The sequence below is a fragment of the Aptenodytes patagonicus genome, chromosome 3, assembly GCF_965638725.1.
Source record: "Aptenodytes patagonicus chromosome 3, bAptPat1.pri.cur, whole genome shotgun sequence".
Taxonomy (NCBI): Eukaryota; Metazoa; Chordata; class Aves; order Sphenisciformes; family Spheniscidae; genus Aptenodytes; species Aptenodytes patagonicus.
In genome coordinates this window covers 129950411-129975492 of record NC_134951.1, presented here as the reverse complement: position 1 = coordinate 129975492, position 25082 = coordinate 129950411, and the positions used below count along the sequence as shown (strand labels likewise).

Here is a 25082-nt window from a genome sequence, read left to right as displayed (position 1 = left end):
GAAACGTAAACATTTAAAATAGAGGTCACTTGGTAGAAGAATCCTTCAGTGTTTGTATTTAGCAGTGTTCCCTCATCTTCAGTCACTGATTTCTAGCTTTCAGATTATGTTTGAACTGTCAGTTTTGACTTGCAAAGTGTATTGAACAGCCAAGAACAGGCCTGACAGATCACTTCTCGCACCATGCACTGTTACCAAAAGAACTGTGATTAGGTCCTTCCGTAGGAGATTCATCATTTTAAAAAATGAACCCACCTTCATTCCCAATACTGATAACCAGGCCTCAATCGCTCAAAGCCTCCAACTTTAAAGCTCAGTAGTCTTCTTAATCCACAAAACACCATTTTAAATAGTCTTCTTTTAGTCAATATAGTCCATCTTCTTAAGTATTGATGTCTTAACTCGTTCCTCACAAAGAGGAAGTAACATAGCATGATGTCAGCTACACATTTGCCATTATATATTGTTTGTATAATTGTATTTTGTCAGACTGGTCCAAGCCAGGAATAGACATACTAATTTTCTTATCAAACATTTGAAATAACTAATGAGAAAAACTAATGAAATATAATGTGCAAGTATTTTTCATACAGAAAGATAAAATTCTAAACATAAATCGCCAAAATCTGTGTTGCTTTCAAAAGCATGCATCTTTAAATTAGTTTACATTTTTTGGCAACTAATTTATTACAGATCTTAATAAATTACTTGTATCCGTATGTTGAATTAATTTTTACGACCAAGAAAATTTTTATAATTACATTTTTATTAATACGAAACAATTCTGCTTATTAGAATACATTTGGTCCAGTAACACTGAAATAAACTAGTACATGCTGTTGGGAATACAAGATGCAAACGAAATAATTTTGAAAATAATCAGTTCTAAAATAGACCTTTGTAAAAGATACCTTTAAAAACCAGTTTTTTAAAAACTTAAGATTCTAGTGGCTACTGTGCTAGTTACACTATAAACATTTTTAAGGCAATACAGGCTCTGAACTCTGAATTGCTCCTTTTATTAGGTGGAGATACTGAACTGCTTCAGTGACAAATAGCCTAGCAAAATAGGGCAAATCTGTCTAGAAGTCAATAGGAAGCAGAGCAGTAAAAGATACCCTCAAGCGATTTTACATTTAAGAGCAACCTACTTATGACAAGATACATTAATTTCAATAGCAATAAAAACAGACAAGAGCATCTATCCCAATAATGCATTAGTTTAAAACTACTGATTACAGAGAGAACTTCGGTGATTTTGAAATACTACCAGTGTCACAAATTACAGATTGAGACTTCATATAATCAGGGATTATGTGTCTTTAATTTTTCATTGACCAAAATCTATCAGAAATGGGAATGTGATAGCTTAATGGCTTCATGCTTAAATCTATGCAGACTGCAAACCAGTTGTGTCCTCTCTTGCCATCTGTTCCCTGATGGTACTTAATGGTTAAGTCTAATATTGTAACGCACCCTAATTTTAAATATAACATTGTTTGAATGTATTTGTTAAATACAGTGCAATGCACTTCGGAAAAAATTCTACACAAGTGTACCTCAGAGTAATAAATATTGACTGTTACTCTGTGTTTTAGCTTACAGTAGCACAGTATTCACTTTCACACATAAATGTTGCTTGCCTAATAAAGTTATATTTTTTGCAAAGTCCCTTTGATTGAAATACTGAGGTTCACTCTGGCTCTCTGCCAAATATTCCAATAATTACTGGTATCAGAATTTTTGGGCAGATTTCAAATAATAAAGCAGCATTTCCATTATTTACTATTAGCAAGAAAATAACAAACACGTACAAAATGTGTTTTACAAAGAAATTTAATACAGCCATGTCCTTTTACTGTGAAAGTTAAAATAAAACCAAGGCCTTCACTGGAGAATAATCGATAATCTCCAATTTGCTTTAAACATTTGAAGCAACACCAGACAAAGCAGCATGTTGAGGCAATGAAGTTATCAGAAGCACCCCTGCATATGGGACAAAAGGAGCACTGGCCTTCTGGCACCACTGTACTGTTTGATCAGTTTTAAAATCATCAATGATAGTCAAAGGGTGAGTCTGCAGGAGTTACAGTGTCAAAGAATGGGGCAGATTCTGAAGTACGATATTGTCAGTATCTGAACCTTGTAATCATGCACGTTCTAGGAACGCTGGTACAAGACGGCATACTTGAAACTCCTCCTGCATCTATCAGTATGATCAATTTCTGCTGCCAAAGAGTATTTTCATGCTAAATCTATCAAAAAGATAAAGAAAAAAAATCTTAACTCCTTTTCTAGACCTCTGGCACATGTTCATGCCCATTTCTGTGTTGATAGAAATGGATTTAAATGGATTACTTCCCTAAAGAGTAATTCATGACACAGACTATCCACTGTTGAAATGTGCAGAGAATTAACTCGGCACATTCTTATCTGAAAAATAGATGGCAATAAAATTCTTCCACCTCTTGAAGAGCGTCATGCAAGACATGCAAGCCCTGCGGCTGCAATGTATACTGAACGATGTGATGGCCCGGTGGTATTGCACAATGCACACATGACTATTACAACTGGAGAGCCGCAGTCTGACTTGCTGAAGACACAAGGGATGTACGTTCTAGAGTTGCTCAAGAGTCCACTTTTGAATCCTGCTCAGCCATTGTATCTTCGTGCGCTTACATAGGATCCAGTAAAAGGATGCTCTAATCCTAACTTGCAATGCGCAAGCCAATGTTGTGATTTATACTAACCACTCTTCCTTGCCTTTTTAGTGGGCATTTATGACAATCTCTCTCTTACTTGTAAAACACCTGTATTTCTACCCTTGAGACAACACTGTTTGAGCAGCAATCAATGCACAGTTAAAATGTTCATGCAGTTCTGCAGACATCTGCTCAAACATCTAAAGATATCATTAGCAAAGACTGACTATACGTGCCAAAATTTCAACAGTTGTATCAAAGGTTTTTTGCCTCATGCTAACTTGAGTTTTAGAAGTAGGTCTAACATCATAAGCCTTTTAGCCCTTGCACGAAACCCCGTTTCCTAGGATTATGTCCAACATCATAAACTATTAGGAGGCTGAAGCCCTATGCCTACTTTAAAAAAAAAAGACACAACCAAGTGGCCTACAACAAATTGACTGGCTGGTGGAGATCACAGGGAACACTGCCAAGAACGTATGAGTAGATACCGAGCATACACAGACAGCTTTCCTACTCCCTGCCTTAGTTCTGCAGCATCTGACCAGGCTGAACTACTCACAGGGTAGCTGCACAGTGCCTAAGCTCTCTTGTTGGTGCTCACAGTAGAGGAGCTGCCTAATTACTCATGGTTGAAGTGTGCTAGAATAGCTGTATCTGAAGCAGTGCCACAAGCCTTTGTGCAGAGTAACCCTGTCTCTCCCTTCTCCATCAATATGGGCCTGCTGCGTCTCACGACCTCAGGGCTGCTCTGACCAACAACTGCTCTGCTGGGTGGTCCTACTGTTAGTGGTATTATTTGCATGAAGAGACATCCCCTCACATCTGTACACTCGCAGGTTTACACGTGAACGTGCAAACAGCCAGACAAAAATCATAGTATGTTCAAGAGGTCTGGTGACTGATCTCTAATTTCTCCCTCCCAGGGTTTTAAAAAACAGAGACCAGAACAGCCCAGATTTCTTTTTTGTCCTTTCTCTTTTCCTTAATAGTAATACGGAAGATGCGTGCAGGTGAGCAAAATGTAGGAGAAGATAAGAGAGGAAATAAAACAGCTCATCTGTCATTTACTAAGCACACACTTGTATCACTGAATTAACACCCCCCAAAAATCCATAACTTCCAAGCTTACAAAGCAACAGCTGTCTTTATCATCACATAGTATTAAACAACTTTACTACTATTGTTTCAACTTGACTATCAGATCAACTCTTCCTATCACGCTAAAAGGTACTATGTCAAAAAAACCCAAGCTTTCTGCCAAAGATTGAAAATAGTGAATCACTACTCACTGCACCGAGTAACCTGGGTGAGCTCCCCGCAACAATTAATGAGAACGTGGAGCAGCCTCTGCTCCACAGCTAGCGAAAGGTAAGCTGGCTTCCACCAAATTAAAAAGTTTCACTGATGGAAAGGAAAAATCTATACAATTCAGAGCATCACAGAATGCTTAACATTGCCACACAAAATAAACACTCCTGGGTATTAAATAATTGAGAATTCTTAGAAGAAACAACTTGACAAACAAAACTTTTCTGGAGCAAATAGATGAGAACCAGAAAGTCTGACAAACATACTTTACTACTTCAACAAATCTAAATGTCTTACAAGGGTCTTCTTGGTGTTTGTTTGTTTGTTTTTTGGGGGGTGGCGGTGTTTGTTTTTGAGGTTCTTTTTAATTGCAAAAGGCCTAGTAGCAAATATTGTTTGAAAAGGTAGTATTAGATTGCTGTAGTACTTGCACTATATTACTTTCCAAATTAAACTAAAACAAAAAGGCAGCACAGGATGCAAGAGCATACAGTCTACAAAGGACAAGCAAGAAAGAAGATGGATATACCACAGAAAAAAAGGACTGAGAATAATTAATACTGAAGTTTTGCTTTCTACTTTAAGCACTGTGTGTTATTTTCCCTCTCAGGGTCAACGTTTTTTACTTCTCAAATGAGTTCAAATTTTAAGATCTATTAAGTCCAATACTAATTAACAGAGTAACTGAAAACTATCTGACTTTGTGATTAACACCTCAATGTAGCTACCCATTAAAACACTGCAAACATTTACACCCACAATAACCCTGTGACAACAGTAAGATTAGCTCTACATAGGTAAGCACTCACGGATCTGGATCACAAGATGCAGCATGACCCGATACAAACATCAGATGGCATTAAAGTGAGAAAATGTTTTTCCAATCTACCTTGGAAAGAACATTCTGCAAACATACAGGTAGTAGTTTGGAAGAAACATCAGAAAAAAGTTATAAAATAGGGCCAGAAAGTTATCATCACAGATAGGAAGCAGCAAGCAGCACAGAAGAGAACAAACACTTACTGCCCTTAGCAAATGACATTTGTGGAGCTAACATGCTTTCTAAGATACTTAAAATTTTAATATAAGGGAAAATAGCTTATGTAGGATTTAAAAGCAATACACATCTATGCAGTCGTCTTTATATAAGCTTAAAAAAACCTCTTAAGAGATTATTAAGTTTGTATATACAAGTTTTTCTCTTCTACCCTAACCAACTTCCAACACTACAGCAGTAGGTACTTTGCTTTATTTGATAATCATAGCACTACCAAAAATAGTTTCTCCTTTGGAAGACTTGGAAAAATGGTCACTCATTTTATTCTTTACTTTGAACCTTGCTGAAGCTATAAATTCTCAAAAATAATTAGTCAGTACTTCAGATTCAAAATAGTCTGACCATAGGTAAACATCTCAGCACGCTGAGTATTAAAAAACGCAGGAAATACTGATGTGAGATCACCCTAGTGAGATGACACCAAAGCTATCTGAATATTGCAGTTTCAGTGACTAAGAAGATCTTAAGTTGTAAAAATAGTGCCTCACAGATTTCCGTTAAATATTTTTGGTTAGAACACTATGACTCTAGAATTCCCTTTCTTATGAAGTACAATAAACCTTCTGTAAGTAAATTAATAACAATAAAATATACATCTTCATCTTTTTCCGTACCAATTTTTAGACTACCAAGTGACAGATCTGAGCCCTTTGTACAGATTATTCCAGAGAATGAGACAAATTCAAATGCAAGGCTCCTGGATATAAGGGGATTGCCAAAGAAAATAAGTTACATTTCTTGTAAAAATTTTATCCACGTGAGCAACTTCATTGCTTCAGCACACTAACTGAAAATGTGTTGCAAATTTTGCATGCACATCAATACATGTACAATCCCCTTCTGATTTAGATATGAATAGAGCAGTACATGAAGGACCTTACCCCTGTTAACTACCCAAAGCTACAAGATAAGCATACATATAAGGGCCTGTAAAAGAAGTGCACTTTTCGTCTTAAAACATTAATATTAATATCCTTACTAAGATGCAAACCAACACTTTGTAAGTACGACATTTGTCACATTCGATCATACATCAACTAGTATCTGTATTTTATTTTTGTCTGCCATACACAATACTCTAAATATACAGCAAGTATATTCCCGACCTACCAGGAAATTACACCGGACATTTTTTGCTCAAGGGCTTATTTAAGAAAAACAAAGATACCACACAAACAAAAACTAGAGCAAATATTTCCCTGCAGCTTAAAATAAGATAAAATTCTGTAATAAACCTAAGTGGACTCTATCTCCTATCACTATAGAAAAGGCAGCAAGTTTTCAAGTATATCTAAACGTGCAACACAGATTCAAAGATTCACTCAACAGCCAGGAATATAATACAAGCTGCTTACAAGTTCATCCCTTACTATTTCCCAATCCAAAAATACAATGCAAGATAATTTTTGCTTCTTCCTCAGAGTAAGCCAACAGGAAAGCACACCAACCGAGTCTGGGTCAAGCAGTAGCCTTGCCTCGATTCAATGCCTTAACATCAATTAGTCCAATGAAACGAAGGGGGGGCATTTTGTAAATACTGCTTAGTAACAACTGCCTAAGAGGCCATGCTTCTTTGGAGCATCTTAAGGCATAAAAACAGGACTCTAAAACAAACAAACAGAGACTCCCACACAGTTATTACCAAATAATCTCTGACCACTGAGGTCACGTGCTCTAAGAAAGCAGCATTTCGAAAAAATGTCTTGATCCCTAAATAATTACTACATAGGGAAAAGTGGTACAGTATGAAAGACAAGGAAGGCAACAAATTGGTATTTTGTTTAGAGAAAAAGGAGGAGGAACAAAAAATAAGAGGAACATACAAAAGAACACAAAGCTAAAAAGCCCCTTCTTAACAGAAGAAACAAATGAGGAAAATCTAGAAGTAAGCTTCTCAAATTCAGCATAGGATTAAGATGTGCTTGATTTAGCAACCAATTTGCCAGTTAACCAGATTAGTTTTTAAAAGTAAGATCAGAGCACAGCAATACTTTGCAAAGGTTTGTGGTGTAGAGATCCTCAAACTAGCCATGGAACCTGAAGAAACACAGCCGTGCCAGTTAAAGACACAAGCTGATCAGCCCAGGTAAGATATTTTTAGCCAATCTAAAACTTTGGAATTTATTGCTGCTATACTACCAAGAAATATGGCAATATTGTAGGGAGGCTCAAGGTGTCTCAGCCACCTGGGCAAACTGACCCTTCTGGTACAAAAATTAGAGCAAAACAAGTGGTGTATTGCCTTTCCTTGAAACACAGGGAGCCAGGACAGCGGCAGTACAGAAGCAGCGGCAGGTGAAGACCAAAGTCAGCCCTGCAAACAGAAATATTACAGCCAGCCATAACTGGAACTGGAAAGCTCACCCAGCCTCAATGTTGGGTGCTGCTAAGGGCAAATGATGCTTAGATGAGCCACTCGGCCATCACCCCTGAACCGCTAAAGCACACAGCACAACCGCTAGTGCGAAACCGGGAGATGTCTTCCTCCGGCTCAAAGTCACACTTGTGGCATTCCCCACATAGTCCTGTGACTTCAGCTAAAGCTGTCTCTGACTTGTGTAAAGGCAGCTCTATGCAGTAGTGCTGCACTGTGCTCTGTGGCTGTATCTCCTCCATTACCTCACTCAGGCATCTCTGCCCTGCAGTCTTCAATGTAGCATACATCTGTCTCTACATATAGAACAGCCTTAACTGAGCTATGTCATAGAAGGAGACAGTTTGTCAGTATACTCTTACTTACCTTTCCTGACAATGAAACACACAAAATATGTGCCTAGAAAACTATTAGTAAGTTTATTTCATTAATTTCATAGAGTGCTTTGAAACAGCACGTAGAATGTAAGTGAAATGCAAAATACTCTGAAAATAAAACTGGAAAGCCATAGTGAATATACGTTGTTTCCTTGCCAGAACATTTTCAATGCTGAAATGAGTTATTCTGATTTTCAGATCTTTCAACTAAGATTGCTATTTATGGAACAGGTAGATAGACTCAATAGAGCATCTCTGTACGTATTAAGAAATGGTTTTTAACTGATCTTTTATTCCCCGCTACTAGCCTAGACTAAGGATGGGGTAAGTAGTACACTACCAAAAGAAATGAGGAGCCAGAGAAAGATACTGAAGATAGCACATGAAGAAGAGAGCAAAGAAGTGGCTGTATACATGCAGAGGAAGATTAGATTATTTACTTCCGAGTCTTCAAAATACTGCAAGAAACAAGAGTGAACCACAGAATAGTTTACTGCACGGAAATAAATCAGAGTAGACAGGATGAAGGAAAGCGGGCATCAACTGTGGAAAAAGGTACAAAAGCATAAAAAAAAACTAGGAAGAAACACATAAGCAAAGATCAAACACTTTAAGCATTCCACGTTCAACCCACACTTTTTTCCCCTCTTTAGGTATCAAAAACCCAAGCACCTCAGAAGTACAGGTGTCAGCCTACATCCACCTCATTTGCCCCTTTCAAAGCTCACTGCAGGCAGACGTTCAAGTCTAAAATTAATCATCATTACACTCCAAGAACTACCTTTTCCTTTTTTCTAATCAAAAGCTTTGAATTCCAACAATCCTGACCACGGTGCACATTCTACTGGACCATTTATTGAAGAATCTGATTCTTTACAAAAAACCCGAGTGTTATAAATTCACCTTTCCTTAAGAAAAATCTGGGCCCTACTGCTGCAGAACCACTCTTAAGAGCAACAACTCTCACAAACTACCAGAGTGACATCTACCTTGCATCTGTGGAAGCCTGACAGAGCACGTCTGAAAAGTGCAAATCAAATCCATTCGCTTCAAGAAAGTGAGAAAGACGCAGGCTTCGTAATATTTGACTTTTTTCTAAAATACGTGCTCATATTTTTCTGCCAAACTCACCAATTTGATTTTCCCCAAAACTTTTTTCCATTTCCCCACCCAGCCAGAACCTGGCTGAAGCTGCCTCACGCTATTTGGTCTTCTTCACAAGAAAGAGTTAATTGGATTGGAGTGCATGTTCCTGCACTCTTTCACAGAGCCAGGCAGCTGGCTCAAGCACTAGAGATGGAGTCCAGTTTTCAGGGAAAGATATAGGCAAGCCAGAAGTATGGGCTGGCAGGCGCAACTGTTTGGAAAAAAGTGTACAACTAAAGAGTAAGAGCTCAGAAAAGGAGTCAATGAAGCAGTCTACACATTCTAGGCACACACCACCAGAGTGGTGGAAGGAAACAGACAGCCGTTCCACCTGGAAAATTCTACGGGTGTGAAAAGCCTGCATGTGGATCCAGTCAGTGAAAAACAGTGGGAGAACGGCAAAAGGGAGAAAAACAGGAGAACAATAAAATACTTCATCCTTTGAAGTAGTTTTCAGCATGTCTGGATGCAACAACTGATATGGATAGTATCAATTAATGTAATCAATTAAGACAAAAGTTACGAATGGAACACTGTGATGAAAGCGGAAGGTTCTCCAGACAGTGGATTAAATTAACTCAGTTTCAGAGTTTGGTTCTATACATTACCGATTCTGCATACAGTATTTGTCCAATAGTTCCTTTAAAACAGATCAATTTCCACAAATACAAAGCACAGTAAAGTAAAACCATTAAAACTAAAATACAGTTTCAAGTCTTTGTTACTTGATCAAATATTAATGGTGGTGTGAAATGTAATGAAAGTCCCAATCCTGTAATTACTTGCAACTGTCTATTTTTATTCAAAGGAACTAGTAAGACTCTTGTCAGTTTTGGAACCACAGTTTGTACTACAAGACCTTCAGCATTTCTTACACAATCCTATTGGTATTCAATTAACAAATACCAGAGAACAAGACCTATCAGAAATGAAAATAAAAAACACTCAGAAAATTAGTGTTTCTGTAAGAATACCTTGAGCTTTTTGGATCAGAAGAGTATATAAACAGTACAATACTAAGACAAAAAAAAAAAAAAAAAAAGAGGTGTTATTAGTCAGGTTCTGGAAAAATACCTCTAGGATAACTATTATTTTACTGTAATTGCACCTAGATGCGCAACAGGTGACTAATCCATTGAATTATACCGTTTCATTTATTTTAGCAGTATACACAACATATTTTACTCAAGTATATGAGCACTTCATAATGTCAGAAGCATTATGATATAGAGGTATAGTAAGGGTACAAAGTATTCTTGGTATGTTCCTCCACCTCCCCGCCATGGCAGAACACCACTGCAGTGATCTCTTGTGTTCTGATTTATTTCCAAGAAGCATGACCCCTTTTTGTATCAAAGAACACAAAGATAAAGGCTCAGATTTAGAAAGACAGATGGGTTTCTATCCAGAGGTATCGGATACTGACTGATTCCAGCAGAAGGCAGGTAACCGAATACTTTTGAAGAACTGGACCTAAATTTAAACAGGAAATGAGAGAGATTCTCTCGAGTTAGGAGCTAAGATAATAACACTGGAACTCTCCTTAATTAAAAATTAAAAATAAAATAAAAAAAATTGGCCTGCAGCATCTCCAGCAAGGGAAGAGCTCTTCAGATGTAATTGGACACTGAATGGAATCTGCGTAATTTTCACGTGTACTAAAACATCCAAAAAGTCAAAAGCAAAAGACATAGAATAATTCATTCCATTCCTTGTTTCTCATGTATGAGGTACTAATAAACTCAATGTTGATAAAACCTGACCATCTCGGTACCATTATCCTGCAACTATTCCAATGTTGACATCTATTTCCTCTGTCTGGATCATTACAATTGTTGAAAATAAATTTGGTCTAGACAAGCACAAGGAGAAACAAATGCCATACTAACAAACTTTCACTTGTAGATGACAGAGGGCAGGATTAGCTCTTTTTTAACTGAACAAAAAACCCCTTCTCTAAGTAACAAAGCCACTTTTTTTTTTTTGATTGTGTAACTGTTTACAAACCATGCCTAATCCAATATTAACACTCACTTTTATGGTCACAGAATTTTTTTTTTTCCCCAACATTTAGCAAAAATAACTTAAGTATTGAAGTATATATAAAGCAGGACCACAGCACTTCTAGCAGCCTCCACTTACTCATGCTTTTAACACCCTTTGAAGCATCTAATGCTGCAATGGCTTTCCAGCTATAGGAACCGACCTACACCACCACCGCATCACAAAGCCCTTAGCTGACAGGTACACACTAGCTGTATTCTCACACCAAAACGTTAACAGCCTTAAATATCTCAAAACTAGTGTAACAGTAAGCACCATATAACACAACTCGTGAAAAAAAACAACTTCTAGTGGTGCTTTCCACATATTTCTACGAATGGCATTCCTGGTGACTTCTGCAAGAACAACAGTTCTCTATAGCTTCTAAGAGTGCCATAGCTCCTAACCGCAGATCTCTAGTTCTCATGTGAAGTAAGTCATTGAGAGCTTTAAAAAAAAAAAAAAAAAAAAAAACAACCAAACAAAAAAACCAAACAAAAACCCCTCCAACATTCCAAAGAAAAATATTTTGCTTTTGAAGTCACATGATACAAATTTTTCTGGCACATTTCCTCAACATATGTTAGTTAAGACTGAAAGGAAAAAAGAGAAATACTAATAAAATGGAAAATACTGAAAATAAGTAATATTGATGGTTAGTTGGAGCCGCATCTTTTAAATACTTTTGCAAACGAAGATATATGTTTAATAGGTGGATATTCAAAGTGAACAGAACTAGAAGTTAACACAGGTTTCCACAGTGACTTCACCAGAGACGGAATCTGTCTGCAAAACATGAAACATTTTTTCCTCTTTCAATCCTGGCAGATAACCCAAACCAAATAAAACCCCTCCAAAATAAGAATACAGTTCTGGAAACATCAATTCTAAGCAGTAATCGATCGTAACACATTTCAGTTCCCCAAAAATGCATTTTAAATAAAATACACCTTCCAGTGTAGTTACATATTTGTAAAATGAATTTTATTTGTACACCAGTCCTTTTACACACACCTCTAGTTTAAGGCAGTTTTTAATTGTTCTGACTACCAAATGATTTTATTTTAAATTTACATCTCCCATGTGTATTTTTTTTTTATATGTACACACACAACTCCTCCTAAGTAAACTACAGTAATCACGGTATGGGGTCAAAGATGCACATACAAAGTCAAAGCCAAATTCAACGCACAGTGTCTTAAGCATGAGAATGTTCCCTCTCTGCAGCTTTCCATTTCACATACATGTACCCCACATAACGTCGCAGATATCCATTAGTGTTAGTATTCCAAAAACTTGCTGAGAAAGTTTAATTTCAAGATTGTATTCTTCAAAATTACCTTGTTCCAGTTCCAGTACTAAATTTGTCTTCCAGCTGTCAAACATTTTTACCAAATAAAAGCTCTACATGTTAAATGCATGGTCCTAATTAACAAGCTACTTAATTTATGTGTAGCCCAAGAAAAAAATATACTGTAAAATAAAAATAGTATGCTTCAGTGAATGCATCACTTAAAGTTCTTATTAAAATATGCCAGAAATACACTCAAGATTTTTTTCAAGAAGTTCAATTCCACCAAGTTTTCCATGTTTCTCAATATTACAGAAGTAAATACTTGGAATTCGCAGAAGTAGGCGACAAAGAAAATACTGGTTTCAAAAGGATGTGAATTCAAACTCAAGTGTGGTAACATGTAGAACTTTTTACACAGATTAGTTATGCAAGCTGAATACCAACAGCAAAAACTTCTGAAGTACTAAATATGAGTAAAAACTATAAACAGAGCAAAAGGATGCCCATCACTGAGCAGTACTCCTGAGGAACAGCTGTCATCACAAGCTGCTCACGCACTGATGCATCTATCCAGCCATCCATAAGCCTACATTTTTTCATACCTATACAAACAGAAGACGTCTTTCTCTGTAAAGACTTAAAATATCGAAGGGAAAAAAAAAAGGTAAGGAGAAATTTTTTCCACTAGTAACATTTTTATGATTATATCACTAGACACTTGACAAAAGTGTTACTCTAGCATTTCAGTAGTGGGCAACATTCCAGTCAAAACTATGATTAACAAAAAGTTGCTATAGTTATACATTTTTCTAACAGTTTTCAATAAACAATTTTTAAAACCATGTAAAAATGTTTCTTCATTGTTCACAGCCACAAAACATTCTATACTCTCAAGTAAAATTTCAACTTTACTGCACAGCTGCTATCTACTCTCATTTGGAACTGTAAAAGATAAAGCGGAAGGAGTTAAAGGATGGTCCATTTGCTTGGTAAACAACATTATGTGAATCACATACGATCCTTAAGTTGTATGTCACGTGAACTAAGATATGTATTAGAATCTTATTAGCCAAGCAAATTTATTCATAATTTTGTTCATGAGCATGACTTACAGTAGAATGAACCTTTATGCTTCTCAGTGGAAATCTGGGAAGCTATTTACAGTCATCCAATTTTCCAGTAAGTTCTATATATCATGATTCAGCCTGTATGACATGATACACCCTGCAAATACATCACACTGACATTAAACTGTAAAGAGTATCTGCTACACTCCAAAGTCTCCTCTTAACTGACCACATGACTACTTCAAGTATAAAAGAACGAACTTTACCAGGGTCAATATGGAGGGAAAAAAGACCTTTCATAAGAAAGCAAAACGTACAAGAGAAACAAGACAACAGCAAAAATAAACCCGAGGCACAACTTGCACACACTTACATTTGCAGCATGACTTCGTTCAGAAACACGCCATCCACTAGCGCCACATATTCTTCCAGGTTGGTCCCATTTCCTCCAGCTAACGGTCCAAATGTCTTAACCTAAAACATAATCATCACCACCGTGACACTAACGCCACCTCATTCTCTGCCGCAAGGCATTTATCTTCAAACAATGAGCAAATAAATGAGTAATGTGTGAGGAAATACGAATGCTTACCCAGGTGACAAGAGGGCTAGACATGAACTGCTCCAAAAGGGGTGTGAATATTTCGTTCTCCATTTTACAAAAAAACGGTTAACATCAATGTAGCTCCTCCGATGCAAAAAATATGAGAAGACCTTCACTGTCGCAACTCTGAAATGCTCCAAGGATTTAGCTGGAGTAAGTGAACCCCATTTTTACCAAGCAATGTAACAGCAACAAAAAAAGTCAGTGCACTTGCAACTGGGATTTATCTTCCTCTTTCAAGAAAAAAATGCATTTGAAAGTCCATCTACGCGTATTTCAGCCTTTCCATTGATGCCTCTCCCTTCCTACATACCGAAGGGGTAGAAGGAAGGAAGGAAAGAAAAGAGGGAGGCTGCCTAGCTACTGGGATTCTGCATCAGACAAAAAAAGAAAGGAAGGAAAAATCTGCTTCAGCAGTGGCAGCTCCTCAGAAAGGAAGGAGAAATTCCAGTAAAACTCTGCAAGCTCATCCTGCCCCCTCCCCACAAAAAAAAAAATCCAGACGAAGGGAGGCAAAGAGCGGCAGAGACCCCCACCCCCACCCGCAGCTAAGCCCCCCAGGCTGCTTCTGCACACAAGCGAATCCCCCCCCCCGGCAATGGCACAGGCAGCCCACAGAGAGGGACCCAGCCCCCGGCAGGGATGAGAGGCTATTTTAAATCGGTTCCCTTTTCTAACCTCTTCCCTTTTCCACTAAACTACGACGCAACATAGGGACAGGACCGGCACACGCCGCCTCGCCCCACAACCTCGCCCTTCCCCCGCGCTGGCCGCTCCCCCCCTCCCCTCCCCTCAGCGCAGCTCTCTCCTCGGCCCCCCCGGCGCCTTGCCGCCCTCCGCTCCCGGAGCCCCCCGACCCCCTCCCCAGCCCGAACGCCCGGGTCCAGCTGTTCGTCTGCCGCTCTGCTGCCGCCGCCACCCCCCCACCCCCGCCGCAGGCTCCCGCGGCACCAGCTCCGCTTCCCACCCCCTTCTCCCAAATAACGGCCACCTCGCCTCAGGCAGCCCGGCCGCACCGCATCACTCACTCGCTCCCCCCTCCCCCCCTCCCCGACGGGCGGTTCCAGCGTATGGATCCCTCCGCTCCGGTCTGCGTGCGGAAGCCGGTTATCCCTCCGCCAGCCCGGGTCCCTTCCTCCCCCCCGCCGCCTTCAACCGCCGCTCGGGGATGGCGGCGCAATTAGAAAGAGGCGGGGCCGGGGGGCGGAGCGGGGAGGGGGGAAACCGCTGCAGGACTCGTGCTCGGCGCGCGCACGGGCGCTGCGGCGGTGGCGGCGCGCGAGCCCAACGGCTGCGCCGCGTGAGGGGGGCGGCTGAGGCGGTTTGAGGCGGGAGGCCTCTGCCCCGCAGCAGCAGGAGGAGGAGGAGGAGAAGCGCGGCGGGGGCCTGGCACACGCAGGTCTGCCCCCGCCCCCGGGGTGCTGGAGGGAGATGCTCTTCGATTCCCCTTTGGGAAAAAGGTGCCCGTGAGGAAAAGCTCGTCGTGGGGGAAGAAAGGGGGGGAAAAACGGGGGGGGGGGCGGCGGAAGGGGAGTCGCTAACGCCCTTGAAGAGAAAAATGGGGGATTGATCGTACGATCCGCACCCCAACCACACACTCCTGCCTTTCGGGGGAGAAGGAAGGAGGAGAGGTTTTCTCCTAAGGAGGTGAAATCCAGACACACCCACGTTAACACAAAATCCAGCTTTCTGGAGAGATTTAGCGGGGAACGAGGAGCGCAGGGAGGGGGGCGACCTGGTTACAGAAAAGCAAATGATGACAAGTAATTTGCTTGCCTCTAAGCTATTGTCCTTAAGCTATCTCTTGCCACTTGTGTTTCAGATCTCAAATACTGCATTAACATACGGGACCGTATCTGCTTAATAGATTATGTAGTTTATAGACAGCATTTTACAAAATCTCAAACTAAATCCAGCTTCTCTTCCATGTAGTATAAATTAAATTGCAGCAGCATTTTTCCAAATACCTTTAGTTTTACACACATAGGGAAAAAACCCCCACCACAAAACAGTGCAGTAAAAGTGACTGAAATTAAGTCCTTTTGAAAAACATCACAGTAACAGCTAAACAGATTAGTTTTTTAACCCAAATACTGGATATAGTATTTGTCCTAATGGTCCAAGATTAGAAAAAAATTCCAATCACGACCTTTTCGCCATATGTGAAACTGAAGAGAATGTCTAAGTGAAAGATTAGAAAAATAAATTATGCACCTTGAAATATTAGTATGTAATTTGTATTCCAGGCATTTATTTTTAAACAAAGTTGCATAGTTAAATGACTGTTTTGATTCTCACACATTTTCAGCAAAAAATCAAGTTTTCCCCTCCTAAACCAGATCTTTAGAGTGAACTCATAGTCCTCCTGTGAAACAAAAGAAGTAAGAAAGAGCGAAGGAAAAATTCAGATCCAAGACTGCAGATAAGAATCTGGTGATCCATGGGTGAAATAACTGCCAATAAACTACTAGCCCTTAAAGACAACTACAAAAGCATTTTTGTAAAAGCCTGACTAACCAACCGCTAAGCTCCCTATATCTGGCAACACTATATAATACGCAATTGTGCATGCAATACTATGGAACTTCCCTGGCTCATCAGTTTTGTTTCTTGTGGGCTCTAATTAGGCAGTAACGACTTTGGCATAAAGCAATTTCTACAAATTAGAGACTGGCTAGTAGAAGTTGATAGCACACGTAGTAGTCACGTTTAATAACACCAGCTGGGTCATGAGCTCCTGAAAAATATTTTATGCTGAGATTTCTTAACATTGAGATAAAGATTTGATTAAACAGTTGTAGATGTTTTTACTTTCATCCACATCATCCAGTTTGCATGCATTTTCAGCATTGCTGTTGGTCACTGTTCCTGAAGAAAGGCTATTATATTTTAGCTAAATACTGCATAATATCCTTATGAAATACATTGTAAGATGTTTTATCATCTTACATTGTAAGATGATTTACAATTCCTCATTAGAACTGGAGATTAGTACAAGAGAAGAGTTCAGAAAATGTATCCAGAAACAGTCATGAGTTTTATTTTTGGTTTTGGTGGGGGTTTTTCTTTGCTTGGGGTTTTTTTTTGTTTGTTTGTTTGTTTGTCTAAAAGCCCTCAAAACCTGTGAAGAAGCTCTATAGCTTCTGTAGCTTACACTTTGTCAAACCATGTGTAAGAATATTTACCTCATTTTCAGGTATACACAGACATCAATCAGAACAAATTGCTGAAAGGGTAGCTACTTACAATGTAGTGAAAGCTGGAAGAAATTGGACAAGCTAGAGGTTGTTCAGTTGCCTTCAGTGGTCATCATGTAGGCACCAGCAGGATACCTGCACATGGTAGGGACATTGTTGGTGCCTCCTGGTGTAGCCAGGCTTGACCAAGGACCTTGGTGGCTTTCCTGGACCAGCTTGCTCACTCACTTGTGTTCAACTGCAGAGCAAAGCAAACTAGTTTAAAATGCAGCCATCTAAGAGAGGGGAGACGACTTGCCATAGGACAGGAAGCTGTCTACCTTTGCTGAGGCCTTGTTTGACAGACATCCCTTGAAATGAATTAAAAGGTAGAAAGAAATGTTTGTCTTTTGAGTTGTTTTTCTGATCCCAAACTGAATATGGAAGGCTTCCATTTTTAGCATAGCTGTCAGGAGTCTTCAGGAGTATCAATCTAGGAAATACTTGGAAGTCACAGCTCTACTTCAAGCGGGAAGGCAACATCACTATAACCTGTAGCTTGTGGTATATTTGGCTGCATTGTTTTAGCCCTTTTTACCTGGGAAGGGTCCTAAAAAGCAAGTTTATTACACTTACAGTGGTAATCCAGGAACTTTGTTACTACAATTCAGTACCAGCTGAGGAAGTTGGCAACTTGAGGTAACTGACCCAGAAACAGAGAAGGCTGGTAGCAGGTGATTGCTTATGTCTCAAAGCATGAGCTGTCTGAAATCCTCCTCCCTCTACTTCTTTGCCCCCAAGGTGGAACATCTGGATTCTCAGATGTCTAGTGAGGCATATGCTTAGACCAGTACCACTTCCTCAATTAGCAAACCAGTGGGCCACCTAAGATGGTAAGAACCCATCTTTGTTCCTCCTCTCATAATCCCAGCACTGTACACCTCCTAAAGATCACGCTCCTAGCTTTCAAATTTCATTAGTGTATATGCAGCTCTCCTAAATGGTACGATTCAATTTGAAATTATATCTATCTTCTCCTTGGAAAGTAAAATACTCTATTTTGGCTATAATAGAACTGATAAGATTGTTTCAAAGTAAAAGAATCGTTCAAACTATAAGATGTAGAAACATTATTATTAAACTTAAGTTTTAATAGTTTTAACTATTCTAGGAATGCATATTCAGGAATATTTTGGAACTAAAAACTTACCCTTTTTATAATTTGAAAAAATGCACAGAGAACAGTCTTGTTCTTTCATCTCTCCATTCTCTAGAACAGACCTGTCAGTATTTAATACAGTGTGTGGCCTACTACTTCTGAAAGTACAGATTTATGGATTAACCTTGTTATTTGAAGTGTAGCGTTTGTTCTTCTACGGGTGAAGCATCCCCATCTCATTTCTATTCCATCTCCTTTGGTACCACAGAGATTCTACATTGAAGACATGGAAGTTATAAACCGTCTGTGCCTAGACCCCAGATCTGCAAATTACAGAATTACTTCACGATCTCACTTTAACTTGTTTTTCTTATAGCATAATTTCCTGTGGCTGTTGTTGCAAAGTAACAATGGAAAAAGAATGACTAGAACACTAAGTGATGCCTTTAGTCTGCAGACAGCAGGAAAGCGTAACTGTGTACAGCCCCATTTACCTCATCAGAGTTTGTCAAAAGATTTCTGGTCAGCCCTGCCCACAGTGAGCTAAGGGAGGGGACTGTTTCGGAAGGAGAGTATAAACAATCTACCCATCTTTAGCTGATGCAAGACACGGTGGTTTTCTCTCCCTCTCCTACATAAGCAAAGGAAAGAGGTGGCAGAGAAGGCTCTCGCTGCTGGTTTTGCCTGCTGATCTGCACTGCCAGGTTGCTAGGCCTTTGCCTGGCCTGATAAAGCTTCAGAAGAGGACAAAACAGGAACCAAGCGTGGATGCTTGGGATACACAGCAGGGCTATAGAAGTGCAGTCAAAACTAGAATTTTCTGAATATGGGCTGACTTGACAGGACAGTGGCTACTGAAAACTGCAGGCTAATGACAAGGACAGTCACCTTCCTTGTCCTACGTTTGCTCCCACAGAAATCTGTTTCCCTATCAAACCAAGGCTATAGGAATAGATGGGGCAATAAAGGGAAGAGAAAGGGCACTGAGGGGGTTGAGTCTTTTTAAGTATGGCTAGGAATTCCCAAAGGCCCCACAAGTACAGTAGACTAAAAGTTACTTCTTGTTCCACAGGAGTTGAAAGCAGGGGAAATCCCTCTGTAACATGAATAATGAAGTGGAAATTCCACAACAGTTCTTGAAGATTTCTTCCCTGCTACTGTGTCTGCTCTACTGTGACCAAAATTCCCCATCAACTTTAAGGGAACTTTCTGAGCAAGACGTGTAAGTAACCTCAGAATGAGAGTATTTTGAGTGAAAAATTAAGAACAAAACAGTAGAGGCTTGGGAAAGTGGCTGTTGTCCATTTAAGTTTTTTTTACAGACCCCAGACATTTTACAGTTTATGTCCAACTATACCAAGTAGGAAGAAATAAGTGACAGCAGACAAGGAATATCCTGTATGGATATTTGCGATGCAGAACAGTTCTCTGCATGAGCATCAATGCAAATGCATCAGAGTTTCCTGTCAGGCAGAATGCTAATTGCAAGAACAGGTATTTACCATTTCCAGCCATGCCTAGCTAACATATCCACATAAATCTGATTCCTTTTTAGCCATGTGGGTATTGAATCCATCATTTTCAATTGAATTACAATTAAAAGTACAATCTAGCAGATTCACACAAATCTAGTGCTGACTGCCAATAATAATTTTTGTCATTAAAAATAAACAATGACTTGATTATAAGTTCTAACTTCAAGTACTTAACAATGTTCTTTGAAATACATCTTAAACTCAAGAGAAATCAATGCACTATATTGACAGGGGTAGAACTGCAACAGTAGAGCCAGATTCTAACTCCTACTATATCACTGAATTGCACATTAGACAAGTCTTAATTTACTTGAAGAACTACATTGGTACTTAAACTGTGAAACAGTTGGTGAGAGTATTATATTTAATACTGCTACTCATCTGGAGAGGGAGGTGCTTACAGCTTTTTGTTCCTTTTCAGGAAGGATGTTACTGTGGCAAGTCAGCTGATGCGATCAAAAATAAACAGCAAAGTATCTATCTTGATTTTTAAATTTAATAGCCATTCCTAAACATTTCCATAGACTTAGACTCCTAAGAGAATGTCAGACAAATACTGCCTTACAAAAAAATTCATTTGAACTTAGTATTAAATTAATTCAGATCTTTTCCTGCTTAGCCAATAAAACATTTACCTGTGTTTCTGACTTTCATCTGCTAACTACAAGACTGCCTACTAATGTTGTCTATGAACTTCCCTTTGTTACTCGCTGCATGCAAGGAAAATAGATTGTTTTTTTCTAAAAGCAAGCCTTAAACATTACAGCAAGAATAGCAGTTATCTAGGACAATAGCTTTGGTACTAATTTCTGTTGTGGCCGGTGGAGTGAGACTGAGCAAAAGCTCTTGCTGACATGCCTTCTGTCAAACAAGTTCCTGCCAGTATGAGTAGTGTTTCTTATGAACTGGGTCAGAAACATGAATTATAGGGCACGCTATGCATTTCCTGTGACACGGAGCAAAGTGTACCGCCGTCTGCTAATTGTTAGCAATTACAGCTAGCTGTGTATATACAGATCTGCGGCTAGAAAAGCAAGACACTAATTGTATCAACAGCACTATGCCATCTTGGATCCCTAACGTACAGATATGTTGGGCTGATTTTCTTCTCTGGCATTTTCCTTTAGTACAGAGCACTCTCGCCATTCAGCTTAACAAAACAGAAGAGGTTTTGTATCCCCTGTTACTGTGGCAAATCACTTGCTTACCCCTTCAAACTCCATTTGCCTCAGTTTCATTTTATTATGAAATTAAGTTTGCTTTGCCTCACACAGTACCATGTTACTGGTAATTGCCTCCCTATCCTTTGACACAGACTCTTGCTAGTGCCTCCCTACTTTCATCCACGTTTTTGCAGTCTTGATGTCACTTGACCCCAGTAGCTTGGGCAATGCTGGCATGAAACCCCTATTTATCAGCTCAGCAGAGGTTATTAGCTTCCATTTCACATGGATCCCTGCATCACCTCTGATGTTAGAATGTCTCATTAGAGAGGCATTCCTCACCAGCTGGAGATAGTGTTTAGGATCTTCCCAGGGTCAGTAAATAATGAACTGGATGGAGTACTTTTCTGTGTTTGAGATTCAGTTTGTGGACATGGACTTAGTTATGCCCGCAAGAAGAATGAAAAATACACAGCACTAAGAATATAATAGTAGAATAATTTCTGTTCAAATCTCTCCCTCCCTCAGGATTATCTATTCATTTTCATGTCTGATTTTAACCCTGGTTATTTGTCAAATTATTTACATCTGAAAACATCTTTTCTCTCTATGAAATACTAGCGAAACAATTAAAAGCTTTTAAGAAATCCCTATTTTGCCTTTGGAAAAATCCTTCGACAAGCTTGTAAAGCAAGAAACACATTATTCTTTTAAATCATTACATTAAAAAGACTGATATTAAAACATTTTAACTAATTAATAGAAAAAAAAATAAAGGTCAAGAAAAAATAACTAATGCTGAATAAAAAGTGGTAATTACACTTACTAGATAGCATTCCTGATTGAGCATCTTGCAAGAGTGTGGATCATGAGCCACCTAAAACTGGGAACAGCCTACTCATTCACACCTCTTTCAGAGGCCACCGTTAACTGCAAGACCCCTTTGTTTGCATTATGTCCAGATGGTCCAGTTTAATTGTGAATTCAATTTAATTGGAGATGAACACAAAATTGGAATTCTTACCTATTCCTGTTCATCTCTGGAAGATATGCCATAAAGGTTTGTAAAGGCACCTCAAAATTCCAAAGCACTGATTCAGAGCAGGTTTAGTAAATCACAGTAAATGCTAGGGCTGCTTTCAGTACCGCACAATTACTGGCATGTTCATATCATCTTCACTTCTATTACAGCTACTGAATGAGCTAATGGTGTATAGTAACAATACCTAGGTTATTTTCTATAGTCTATTAGAAGTAATCTTGAGAAGGAATGCCAAGGTTCCTATTATGTATACAATCACAGTGTGATAGCTACCATTATACTAAATGGAAAAATGATGTTAAGTAGAAGCAATTAAAATAGTGACCGCTATCATGTGTTAATAAATCTGAACTTCTTAGCTATTTCCCTTTCTCTTATTTTCTGATATTTTTTACCCTGCCATTTTTTAACCAAATCTACCCCATTTTTTAAAATTGTATTCAGGTATTTTTCTATGACAGCTAATTTTTCTTCTGTTAAAACCCACAGTGATACATTTGGTCATTTTGCTTAGGCTTTTCTGAACCACTGTTGTATCAACAGCTGTTTCCTGTATATTCCTTTCCAGTGTCTAAATATCTTCCTTGGGTGGATTCTTCTTGCCAGCTTTATATACCTATAAAATGCTATCTTTTTTCCTCAGGTGGTCATAAAATACTGAAGTTCTTCAGGATTTTTATGTACTGCTCTGTAACAAAATTTCTGAGATCATCCAAGTTAAGGGTGTAGCATAGTGTGCTGGTGGCTTTAAGGTCAAAGGACAGTTTGGCAAAAGAGGAATTTTTCCCTGTAATTTCACGCTTATGCTGCGATGTCAGATTTTTTTTTTTTAATCTACTATGAAGCAATTTCACACACTGCTGATTTTTTAATGCTTGTATTAATAAACAATCTGCTAAAATTATTTGATTTTTTTTAAATAACCTGGGTAAAATTAGAATTCCGATTTCTGTGTACATCAGTCTTGATTCCAGCTTGATAATTCTTGTGTGGGCCAGAAAGGGTTTATTTTTGCTTAAGATTATTATTTTAAAATATTAGTAACAGGTCAAAAATGTATAAAATATTAACTATTAGTAGGAGAATACTGTAGCCCTTTTCACAGGGCTTTTCAGAAAATGCTATACTAAAATAATGAATAGTTCAAAATTTATTCCTTATCATTCCTTTCTGCTACTATGACCTACAGGATATTTTTGATCATAGAAGTAGTCCACCTTAACAGTCTACCTTAAAAAGATGAGATTATTCAGCTTGTTAAGTCTGTATCTCTGTAAAAGGAAAACACCTTAACAAAGAATGGTTTGTTGCTGACCTGCAGCTGGTTATGGTATTTCATCTGAAAGCCTATTTAAGTCCTTAATGGTAACATTTATTCCCTCTCCCTCAGAGGAGTATTTTACAAACAAAATTAATTAACAAACGAGGATAGCCAATTTTGTGCTATAGTTTCAGCTGACAGTCACCCAAAAGGGGTGTTGGCACTAATAATAATCATTATCTCAAAGTATCAAGAGGTCTTCTGACTCTGATGAGATCTCTGCTGGAGCTGAAGCTTTCATCCTGGGGTGATGGGTGTGGAGCACAGCAGAACAGACAGCAGCTGGCAGAAAAGCAGAAGCTGCTGCAGAGGCACGGGTACTAATAGTGGAAGTAACATACAACTAACCTCTGACTCAAATTATGAGCATCTGAACCCTTGATACTCTACCCGATTCATCCATAGTTCCATGAAAAAGATGACTGACGTGCCTCCAGCTTGTGAGGCTTTTTTTTTTTTTTTTAAAACATTTCAGAGCTACACTGAGTGGATATACACTCTTGCAAATGATTCAGATTGACTTGACTTCATAACTGTTCCGCTCTGAGCTCAGATCTTTTGCTCTGTCTAGTTCTTTCTTTTACTGCTTCTGTCTTGAGGCAGTTAAGTGGAAGCATGTAACAGTGAAGTATTAGAAGTACTGTAGTTTCCTTTATAGCAACATGGCCTGTGTTTAAGAAATTAGTCAGGCATTTAGGAACTGCTAATCCTTCTTGTGAAGAATACAAGGCTTGTTTCTTCGAAGGAATTTCTCACTCAAGGGCCCAAGACTTAGTTCAGTTTTACCTACTAAATGCTCTTGCAGCAAGACAAAGATAACGGAAGTAAAAATAGGGTTTTAATGTAATTCTCTCCTTACTGCCAATTTTTCTTGGGCTGTTTTGTAGGGCATTGTTATGATAGATAGCATCATATTTATATGTCTGCTTTTTGAAGAGCTAATAATTATCCCAGTGCTTAGTAACAGTGATAACAAAGAGAAATCCAACTGTTCAAGAGGTAGTAAAAGCAGCTTAATAGCATACAGGTTTAGAAATAAATTGCAGTTCAATTATCATGGGTTTGGGAAGCGGACACCAAGCAGGAAGCTTCCTCTAAATTACCAAATAAATTCTTCCCATAAGTATCACGTTTTTCACTGTCACTATGGGTCTGCTCAATTTATGTATCCTAGTCTGTAACAGCAGGAAATCCACAACATCACATATAGTGACAATTGATTTTCACCCTGCTTTTACACCAGAAAAATAGTAGCTGCAGAAGCAATAAGAAAAATAATGAAACAGGTAAGTCAAGTAAATAGCAAATTTCTAAATAATAAGCCTCCATTCCTAGTATGACCCTATTTTAAGTGAAAGTCAAAATTCTGGCTGTAGACATTATATAACTAGATCCCCTTTATACCAGAATTATGGAATTGAAGATCCTTTACCTTATGTAACACTTACTTTAACTTATTTTAACTGTGACTTGAAAGTCATTCTAGGAGCTCCTTAAGCTTTTTTGTCGATGTACTACAAAGGAAAATCAAGATGAAACTGCACCTACTCTATATTGTGCTTAAACCAATAGTGCCCCCTTGAGGAGATTTTTTTTTTAATATATGCATAGGAGTAGACAGCTTGAGGATGACTATGACTGTTCAACTACAAGGTGAACTAAACATAGTACTTTTCTCTACAAATAAGGCCCCAGAAAGTTGCACACATTT

The 25082-nt window shown here is 38.8% G+C and overlaps 1 protein-coding gene across 7 annotated transcripts in view; it reads right to left on the bottom strand.

Moving 5' to 3' along the window:
* The window catches only part of CCDC88A (coiled-coil and HOOK domain protein 88A), an 80629-nt gene extending 66171 nt beyond the window's left edge, over window positions 1–14458 (bottom strand). For all 7 annotated transcript variants that reach the window (XM_076335186.1, XM_076335187.1, XM_076335188.1 and 4 more), the window contains exons 1-2: window positions 13964–14458; window positions 13745–13845 (exon numbers count right to left, since the gene is read on the bottom strand). In XM_076335186.1, coding sequence (XP_076191301.1) covers window positions 13745–13845; window positions 13964–14026 — 164 coding nt within the window. In that variant the 5' untranslated portion in view covers window positions 14027–14458. The remainder of the gene's footprint in view (window positions 1–13744; window positions 13846–13963) is intronic.
* Between the last annotated feature and the right edge of the window lie 10624 nt (window positions 14459–25082).